The sequence below is a fragment of the Pistacia vera genome, unplaced genomic scaffold (assembly GCF_008641045.1).
Source record: "Pistacia vera cultivar Batoury unplaced genomic scaffold, PisVer_v2 Contig269, whole genome shotgun sequence".
In the NCBI taxonomy this organism is placed as follows: Eukaryota; Viridiplantae; Streptophyta; class Magnoliopsida; order Sapindales; family Anacardiaceae; genus Pistacia; species Pistacia vera.
Genome location: NW_022196078.1, coordinates 537,872 through 548,558, shown reverse-complemented (window position 1 = coordinate 548,558; position 10,687 = coordinate 537,872). Strand labels below are relative to the sequence as shown.

The window sequence follows — 10,687 nt, the reverse complement described above, 5'->3', positions numbered from 1 at the left end:
ATATTAATAGCCTCTAATTTAATTAATTATTTTTTTAATTTCATACAACAGAAATTATTTCATTCCATTTTCAGATATATAAAACATACTCCTTAATTATTGATTATATTAATGATCATATGTTCATGTTGTCCTCAGAAACAAACAAGTTAATTTTTTGCTATTAACGACAACTAAATCATCTTAGTGTCCAGACCAGCTTGAGCACATCTCGACTAATCTTTCAAGGTTTTGAAGTTAACAATCGGAGATACTCTCCAATGGTTATTCCTATTAACAACCGAGGTGATTCGAACTTAGGACCTCTTATATAATACACTCAAGAGTCCTTGTCCGGCCACGTAGGGGTGGTTTTATCATTTCAATATTGCCACTTCAAATTTCAAATAATAGTTTAATTTTATGTATATAAATATATTGTCAGTCTCAACTACGGACCTTGTTAATTGACGATTATGATTTATCGCTGGTTAACATAATGGATAAAAGTTTTAACTTCATGTATTATATCAAAATTTACCCAAAAAAAAAAAAAAAAAAAATTATTATTTAACATTTATTTTAGTCACATTTTTTAGGTTGAAGACTGAATTTAAGGGCTTAGAGAAAACATAGAGAAAAGTGTTATGAACTGGAATTCTCTCCCTCTTCAGAGAGAAAGCAATCTTATGCAAAAACTACTTTGGCATGAAAGAGTTTTGGTTATGAACCGTCAGGTTGTATGGTTTGGGAAGGTACAACTTTCAGTTGCTGAGTAAGAGTTTTCTTAAAAGAAGGAAAATCTGTATCATAAGAGGAGTTTTGCCCCGATGGTTGATTTTATAAAATACATATATTTTCTATATCTAAATATTTTTGTGTTTATATATATGAGTTGAATTGTCTAGGTTTCAAACTAGTGTGGCGAGGCTCTGTAGACAAAATGGTTGAATGCTTAATAAACTTGTAAAACCTGAAGAAGTCAAAAGGCCACTCAACGGCTATGATTACCCCAAAAATTTTGTCTTTTTGACTAACAACAAAATCGACCCCTTATTTCGTCAAACTTTTATCTCCATATTCATTTATGCTCATTTTTTTGGTTTTCTTTAAACCACGAATCAAAGGGCTTTGCCAAGATTCTAGTTAATTTTACCCAGTAAAATCAGATATTTGACCAGCTGGATTTTGGTGATCAGATATTTGACCAGCTGGATTTTGGTAATAGCCGTCAAAAGTTAGACATATTCCAGTTAATCGAGCTCGCTGCATGTCTGCCTGCTGCTAGACTTTTATTTATTTAATCACTTCATAGAAACTTGACTCTTCAAAAACCTGTGAAGTGTATATATGTTTTTATTCAGTTTTAGTTCAGGTAAAGTAACCAATATAAAGTAAAACGTGTTTGATATTTTTCAATTTGCATTATATTAAATGAATAATTAAGTTGCTAACATTCATAGTTGTATACCACTAAACCAATAATTAAATTAATTGCCCTTTCCATAAATCAATATATGGGAGGATCTTAATTAATGATTTCACATCAATTATTTAAATGATATATTATAAGGTAAGTCGCTCATAGAAAAGAGCCTTCCTTTACTTGTGTCACAACATTATTTCGCAATGTTGTGACAAGAACAAGTGTGGAAAGCGTAGGAGTTTCGCGAAGCATTCACTTTTGGCTTTGAAGTTATCATCAACTCTCTTGTTCTCTGCAGCCGCTGGGATGATGGTTATGGTGAACAAGATCCAGCCCTCACAACTTGCAGAAGAGCAACGTAACGCAACAAGATTGTTCAAGAAGATCCAGAGAGAAATACAAACCGTCCTTGCTCTAAGGTTTCCCAGTGAAGCCGACGTGAAAGAAGCAATGGAGAAAGTTTTGGCGCTTGACCGTGCATACCCACTTCCCTTGCTAGGTAAAATGATAGAGAAGTTCCCTAAAACATTTGAGCCTGCTGTTTGGTGGCCATCAAATCAGTCTCAGGCAAACAACAAAAACGCATATAAAAGAGAGCAAAGTAGCATGAATACGGAGAAAAATGGATGGGGTGAAGATCTGGAAGTGGAAATGAGAGAGATTATTGGAGTGTTAAAAGATACAGAAGATTACATGAGACTAGGCAACTTGGCGTTGAAGATAAACAAGATTCTAGCCATCTCAGGGCCATTACTCACCGGCATTGCCGCTGTTGGGTCTGCTTTCGTGGGGTCTCCTCACGGGTCATGGGCTGCTGTTATCACGGTGGCTGCAGGCGCGTTAGCTACCACAGTTAACACTTTAGAGCACGGTGGGCAAGTTGGCATGGTGTTGGAGATGTATAGAAACTGCGCTGGCTTCTTCACACTCTTGGAAGAATCAATTGAAACCACTCTCAATGCAAGTGATGTAGAGAAGAGAGAAAACGGGGAGATGTTTGAACAGAAAATAGCTCTACTGCTGGGAAGAAGCACTTCTCAGCTGAGAAATATTGCCAAGAAATCAAGTCATTCTCGCATATATGGAACCGAGGTAGAGGAGTTTGCAAGTAAACTTTTCTAATCTCGTACGAGGAGATTCAGAAATTTTAGTCCATAACTGTATTTATATACATTCTTTGATTCGTGATAACAAATTCTTTTTTGTAATATAATCTTTTATAGAGAAACCCTTGGATAATATCAAACTTTAATGTATAAAAAATAGATTTAAATGATAATATATTACTATTATTCTTTTTATTCACAAGCTGAATTTTTTTTTAAGTTTCAAAATTGTGTATGAGAGATGTGATCATATATTTCATGCTTAATTTCAAATGCAGAAAGTGTCTGAGCTAACAGGGACCCTGAAACTATCATCGAATAGAGTTTTAGTGATCACTCATATTAGCAACCATGAGGACTCGAACTCGTCCCTACTCTCTTAAGTTAGCTTTTGGGAGTGGTTTCTACTAAAACCCCTAAATCATCTTAAAATGTTATTTAATATTAAATGAAAAAAATAATCAATTTTTGCTCAATAAAATGGTAAAATTTTGATTTTTTAACTTTGTTATCTTATATAAATCAGAATTAAAAAAAATATTGATGTGGTACCTGAAAATGTTGACGTTGATGTATAGCATGAAAGAGACAAGCTCATGTTATTGAAACAAAGACGAAGTACATTTTCCTCCCTTTAGTTTCGGTTATTTTAGAGACCCCCATTTCAATTGCTATTATTTGAAAAATACCTATGTAAATTCAACTCATTACCCGTGATTTCAGTCTAAACACGCTTTAATTAATTAAAACATAATAATAAGAAATATGAGAATTTGAATTAAAATGGACTTTTGTTAATGATTTTAAAACAAATAAACTCTCATATTCTTCCAAAAATAAAGATATTAACAAAGAGTTTCACTAAAATAAAAGAGCAAAGTAGTAAATGAACATGTTGATGCAGACACTTTGCACCAATTAGAGGTACGATATTGATAGTATTAAAATCACGTAGGATGTATGCATGATCCCTATGGATCAGAGATGGAACAATATGATGATGAATATGTTAGAATCAACACAAAACACAAAGAACTTCTTAAAGTGTTTCGTCTACTCGTAATGTAAAGCTTACGTCCATTGTTATGTTTTATAAGAAATTTTTAGTTTGCTTTCTGTGACTAATTTTCCATCCCTAAAAACATATTACAATTGGGTTTATATAGGGTCAGATATATGATTGAGTGGAAACAAACTCAAATTTGATTAAACGAGGAGTTGCGTGATCTTCAACCTTGATTATGGGATCGCAAAATATCTGTATGCCAAATGAGGATTTTATCCCCTCTGAATTTCCCTCACAAAAGAACCCATTGCACACAAGTGTTATTTGTATAATGCATTTCTCATTATTTTTCTTTTCATTGTTTCAACATAATTTTGAAGTTAATCAACTGAGTCAAATGACCAAAAATATTAGTACATTTCAAACAAGTGTCCTTAAAATAAACATAAACTATAGGGACCGAAAAGAATTCTCACCCTTGAAACATTTAAATATTGAATATTCGACAGTTGACAAAGAAGTCAAAAAGAAATTTATAAGAATTTTGATCAAAGAGGAAGAGTTCAGCCGTGGGCCAAGTCATCCAGCAGGTCAATAATTCAATCTGCGAGACTACGACCTTTTGTTTTGTCAATTCATGGTTAAATTTATAGCTATAAATACAGCCACGGCGCTCTCTTATTTTCATTCTCATTCTTCAGAAACTCGAACAAAAGAAACAAAACCTGATAGCAACCCAGAAATACAGCTTAATAGCTTATATTGTCAATACCATTCATGGCCTCTTTACAAGTTTCAAATCATCTGATTTCTTGCCCTTCTTCGAATAGAATTAATGCTGCTATATCTTTCCCAAAACTTCCCAGAATCCGTTTCTCACCTCTGAAAAAACCAAGTAGAGACTTGGTTGAGAAGCTCAAGGTGAGAGATAATGGATACACAAACTCAGTGCTAGTAGATCCGCCCTTTTCTTTTCTCAATTCAGACGATGTATTTCAGACGATAAAAGCATCGAATCTCAAATCAGCCACATCATTTGAGATACAAAGTTGGATACTTCAGTTACTCTAATTCCTCAAAGTTCAGAGACATGGTATTTCACAATATGCCAATCAACAGTATCCACATAACAGAACGCTAAATCAAGCACATTCCAATCTACATTATCAATCAAACCTCATAAAGCTCGCAACTTTATTAGTTACAACCCCCCCCCCAAAAAAAAACAGAAAACACAATTCAATAAAACAATAATTACCCATAAGAGTGGCTTCAAGAAGGTGCTTGCCCATGAGGACCTGGTCCGTTGGATTGACCGAGCCCTCATCGATCCAACGCTTCTGGATCTTCACCATACTATATAAACTCGAAATCAACATCACAAAGACCGTTCCAGCCACCGTTTTGATCACCACAGGCCCACGGCCACGCTTCACACGATCAAGGCTCATGATCACAAGCTTCCTCAAGGGGGTCTTGAACGATAACACCAATATCAATACCATCTCGGAAAATATCACAGTGAACAAGAGCTGTTGCATCGTTTTCCGGTGACAAAAAGTTCAAATTTTTGACAACAAAAAGTAAAGAAGTTGTGATTTTTACGATGATTTCAGATCAAATGAGAAATTGGGCGTGAGTTAATGCGATGAGAGGATCAGAGACCGCAAGAGAAGTCAATAGGAGGAGAAGAGAAGAAGAAGACAGGCTAGTTGTTTGGTTTGATACCAGTTTTAAAAGTTATTGGGATCTTGCTTAAGGGTTGCTTTAGTTTTGATTATTTATTATTTGAGAAGGTATTTGTCTATTTGAGGGTTAATTTGCAATTTCATAAACTTTAATGCACAATGGGTATATTATTTAAAAATTGTTTAATTAAGGAAATAAATTAAAATTATTAAGTAAAACTAGTGATTATTGTCAGAAGCTGATCAGAGAGAGAGAGGCAAGAGAAGCAATATGTTGCTAGGAGCTTGCCTTAAAGAAGAGATAGTGAGTAATTTAATTGAATCTTTTGTATTATTTTGTATGATTATACAAAGTTCAATTTATACAATGTTTTAGAGTATAAATAAGGTAATACAATATTACACCTTAATGGTGAGATTACATGTAATCAACCTATTAATGAAGAATAATTCAGGATATCAAGCCTTAATCCCATCTTGCCATCTTGTAAATATGTAATATTTGCTTTCCAAATTACATCACTCCTCCTCAAGTTGGTGGTTTGTAAATGTCGAAAACACCGAGCTTGCCAAGCAAAAATGAATGCTGTCGACTACATAATGGTTTTGTAAAGATATCCGCTGGTTGTTCTGGGGTGCGAATATGCATGGTCTTGATTACTCCTTCCTGAATTTTATCCCTGACGAAGTGGCAGTCAATTTCAATGTGTTTTGTCCTTTCATGGAAAACAGGATTTGCTGCTATGTCATTTGCAGCCTTATTGTCACAGTACAAGACGACCGGTTTTCTTACTTCAGCTCCTAAATCCTTTAATAACACGAGAATCCAAATGATTTCACACGTGGCTTTTGCCATAGCTCTATATTTTGCTTCTGCAGAGAAAAGGGACACTGTTGACTGTTTTTTCGTTTTCCAAGAGATCAGAGATCCACCAAGCTTTATACAGAAACAAGTAAGAGATTTTCTTGTCATTGGACATGTAGCCCAATCGGAGTCACAATCTGCCGCCATATTCAGATTTCCATTCCTAGGTAAAAGAAGTCCTAGTCCAAGGCACCCTTTTAAATACTTGAGTACCTTTGTTGCAGCATCCATATGGGATTGCTTTGGTCCATGCATGAATTGACTAAGGATATGGACAGCATAGCTGATGTCTGGACGTGTCATGGTAAGATAGATTAATCGTCCTACAAGTCTCTGATAACTTGATGGATCTTTTAGCGGTGGATCATTGTCTAAGACTGAAGTTGCATTGTCATATTGCTGAGTGGAGAGCTTGGTATTTTGTTCAACGGGTATGGCACTTGGTTTGCATGTAGATAATCCTGAGTCTGATACAAGCTCAAGTACGTATTTTCGTTGACTAAGAGATATCCCTGCTGCAAATCTTGCAATATCAATTCCCAAGAAATACTTTGGCTCCCCTAAATCTTTTATGCGGGAATGTCTATGTAAACGCTCTTTTAGAGCCTTGATTGCCACATCATCATTTCCTGTGATAAGGATGTCATACACATAGATAATAAGGGCGATAAATGAGTTACCTCTTTTCCAAGAGAATAGTGCATAGTCATGTTTGGATTGATTAAATCCTATGCCAACAAGAGCTTTTGTGAATTTTGCGTTCCATTGTCGAGATGCTTGTTTCAGACCATAGAGGGACTTTCGCAGACGACATACAGTATTCTCCCCTTGTCGGCGAATTCCCGAAGGTAGATCCATATAAATCTCTTCATGTAAATCACCATGAAGAAAGGCATTATGGACATCCATTTGGTGGAGAGACCAATCTCAAATGGCAACAATGGAAAGGAAGGCCCTAATGGTGACATGTTTGGCAACGGGAGAAAAAGTATCCTGATAGTCAAAGCCTTCTCGTTGAGTAAAGCCCTTGGCCACAAGGCGAGCTTTGTATCGTTCAATGGAACCATCTGCTTGATGCTTGATCTTGTAAACCCATTTACAACCAATAGGCTTTCTGTGTGGAGGGCGAGGGACAAGATCCCATGTGTGGTTTTGGGCCAAGGCTGTAAGTTCATCAACCATGGCTTGCAGCCAATGTTCATATTGGATAGCGTCAGTGTAACTAGAGGGCTCATGGCTGTCGGAGATCTGACTAACACAAATCCTGTGGGCAGGAGAAAGTCGGTCATAACTGACATAATTGTAAGTTGGATAAGGAGTACCTAAAATGGCATGTATGGTAGGACATACATAATCAGCAGTCCAAATGGGAGGTCGAGTGGGACGTGTAGACCGCCGTTGGGTAGGTTCAGGTGGCACAATAAGAGATGTAGGAGAGGAGTCGTTGATAGATGGAGAAGACTTAGGAGTGAGTAGAGCATTTGAGAGAGAATATGATGTACTTTCTGAAGGATTTGGAGGCAACTGAGTGTCAGTGGCAGGCTCCATGGTGAAGAGAGGACTTGTTGGTACTGGAGAGGGATCATCCTCCAGAAAAGGCATTGGAGGTGCAGAACTATTGTCCAGAGCAGTGGTCATCTCAGAAAATAGGAAACTGTCCTCATGAAATATGACATCTCTAGAAACTAGAAACCTTTGTTCAACTGGATCATATAAACGGTATCCTTTCTTATGCATCGGATACCCCATAAAAATGCACCGAGTAGCTCGAGGTCCAAACTTGTCATGGGAATCCAGGACAGTTGAATAGCACAAACATCCAAAGACCCAAAGATGACCAATGTCTGGTGCTTTTCCAAAGAGTAACTCATATGGGGTTTTACCTTTTAAAATTTGGGATGGTATCCGATTGATTAGGTATGTAGCTGTGATCACACATTCTCCCCAGAATGAGACAGGTATGTTGGCTTGGTGTTTCAGGGCACGAGTGACTTCTAACAAATGTCTATGTTTTTGCTTAACGACACCGTTCTGTTGAGGGGTGTAGACACAAGAACTTTCATGGAGGATACCTAAGGATAGAAACAGTAGCAAGCAATGGGAATTGAAGAAATCTCATGCATTATCAGTTCTAATGCGTTGGACGGATAGGTTAAACTGGGTTGTGACCATGGATAGGAAATTCTGAATGTGTGTGAGTGTTTGTGTTTTGGAGGTCATGAGGTATACCTAGGTTCCCCGCGAAAAATCAATAGCTATTGTTAGAAAAAATCTAGAACCGTCATGGTTGGGTGTATGATAAGGTCCCCATATATCGAGATGAATGAGAGCAAACGGGCGTGTAGTGTGTGTGGCACTATTCGGAAAGCTTATGCGAGACTGTTTAGCAAGAGGACAAATTGAACACTTAGGGTGTGGAATTGACGCACTATGACGCAATCTTTGATGCATAATAAATGAATTTTTATTAATACTTGCATTACAATCAGAAAGTTTATTTTCGGTAATACAAGATAATTTTGGGAAAGTTGCGACCAAATCACCCATCCAGTAGTAAAGACCATTTTGAACCTTACCCAAGCCCATTGGTTTCCCAGTCAAATGGTCCTGAAATTCACACATATCAGGAAGGAATTTTAGGACGCAATTGTTATCACGATAGATTTTGGATACAGAAATGAGATTAAACCTAAAACTTGGGACAAATAAAACATTTCTAAGAATTAAATTTTGTGTGAGTTGAGCAGTTCCTCTATGTGTGGCTGGTATGATATTTCTATTAGGCAAATGTACGGAAGTGGAGGATTCTGTGGATATATGGGAAAAATACTTCTGGTTGCAAATAACGTGGTCACTAGCCCCTGAATCAATAATCCAGATATCATCTTTAATTAAATTAAAACAAAGAATAGTACCTGCATAGGATGTCGTGTTTGCTCGGGGAATGTTATTCATCATCTGGATGAGCTGTTGGTATTGTTCTGAACTGATCATGGGTGTAGTGACAATGTTTCCAGGATTAATGGAAGTATGATTGACAGATGAATTACCAAATTTCTGACTGGATGGTCGGCCATGAAGCTTCCAACAATTTTCCCGATTGTGATTTCTCCTCTTACAATGATCACAATATAATTTGCCCCTTTTTGATGATCCAGAACCGTTATTTTGAAAAGATCCACTAAACCCATTAGATGCATTAATATGAGATGTGGAATTTTGACCATTGGATGAAAAAATTAGATTTGAGCCGTTGGTTACATTAGTGCCCCCATATGAGTTAAAATCTTTGTCTTCTTGAATCCCCAGCCGCACAAAAACTCCACCACCATTTCCATTTCGCAAAACACCATCTGCCTTTGCTATCCCATAAGCTTCTCCCCTTCCAATTTTCTTTACAACATCAGAGTCTCCTTGGGTAGCAATGAATGCGGCAGGATCAGCAGATTGGATGAATCTTGGGTGGTTTGGCGTTGACTCTCATCTTGCACCGCCAACTGGTAAGTGCGGCGCAACGATGTGATTGGTGTGGTGGCCAATATTTGGGTGCGAAATGGGAGGAATGCTTCATTCAGACCCATGAGAAAATGAATGAGCCGATCTTGGTTCTTGGCTCTCTAGATTTGGTAGAGAGTCGCCGACGATCCTTCAAAGGGCTCCGCTACTGCATCTAATTCATTCCAAAGGGCATAAAGTTTGTTAAAGTAAGCTGTGATAGTAAGTGTACCTTGCTTTGTTTCGGCAAGTCTTTGTCGGAGGGTGAAGATTTTGGCGAGATCAAGTTGGCCATACATTTCTTGAATGTTCAGCCACATTTCGTGAGCGTCTTCTGTTTGTGGGAGTCCGGCGGCAATATCTTGGGTCAGGGAATTGCTCAGCCAAGCTCAGACGAGTGTGTTGCATTTTACCCAATATTTGTGCATTTGCGGATCTTCTGGGGGCAAGAGGGTTCCATCTATGAACCCCTCTTTGTCCTTTGTGATCAGTGCTCGCCAAAAATTGTGAGCCTAAGTTGCGTAGTTGCTGGATCCAGTGAGAGGTTGTTTCACGAGCACAAGCTCGAAGCCACCAGTTGCCGGAGAATAGAGAGGATCACTTGGTTCTGGGCGTTTTACTGAGGGTGATACAAGTTGGAAAAGTGGGTAAGGATTAGAACCTGTCGGGTTGGTATTCAGACCCAACAGATTTGGGTTTTGAGTGTTGGTTTGGTTATTTTGGGTGGACTGGTTTGAGGTTGGTGATGTGATGGGTTGGTCGTTGTTTGTTGGTTCCATGTGGGGAGTCTTGGTTGAAGCAAATTTCTTTGATGAATTCTGGAAATTTTGGAGAAAAAATTAAAAAAAAATGTGGTTGACTCAATATGTTGGAATTTGTTGTGGGAAATTGGAAAATAGTCTCTGACTCAATCTGTTTGCTGTAAGATGTGGCAGATTGGCTAAAGAAGAGTTGCTGGATGAAAGAGACCCAAATGCCTTGCTTCATAAAATCTGGAAGACTGGCTAGAGAAGATCAATAATGCGGAAGCAAGAAATTAACAAGATAGCTCTGATACCATGTCAGAAGCTGATCAGAGAGAGAGGCAAGAGAAGCAATATGTTGCTAGGAGTATGCCTTAAA

The 10,687-nt window shown here is 37.6% G+C and overlaps 3 protein-coding genes across 3 annotated transcripts; 1 reads left to right on the top strand and 2 right to left on the bottom strand.

The window, feature by feature from the left end:
- The first annotated feature begins 1,537 nt into the window (after positions 1–1,537).
- Positions 1,538–2,527, top strand: LOC116133365 (probable F-box protein At4g22030). Its single transcript, XM_031419076.1, has 2 exons — positions 1,538–1,552; positions 1,622–2,527. The coding sequence occupies exons 1-2, from the start codon at positions 1,538–1,540 to the stop codon at positions 2,525–2,527; spliced, it is 921 nt and encodes a 306-aa protein (XP_031274936.1).
- Positions 2,528–4,592: 2,065 nt separating this feature from the next.
- LOC116133364 lies at positions 4,593–5,058 on the bottom strand. The gene is made up of 2 exons (XM_031419074.1): positions 4,776–5,058; positions 4,593–4,675 (listed from the first exon to the last, which is right to left on the bottom strand). Exons 1-2 carry the CDS (start codon positions 5,056–5,058, stop codon positions 4,593–4,595), a joined length of 366 nt encoding a protein of 121 aa, XP_031274934.1.
- Positions 5,059–5,734: 676 nt separating this feature from the next.
- Positions 5,735–6,979, bottom strand: LOC116133363 (uncharacterized mitochondrial protein AtMg00810-like). Its single transcript, XM_031419073.1, has one exon. It carries the CDS (start codon positions 6,977–6,979, stop codon positions 5,735–5,737), a length of 1,245 nt encoding a protein of 414 aa, XP_031274933.1.
- Positions 6,980–10,687: the final 3,708 nt, after the last annotated feature.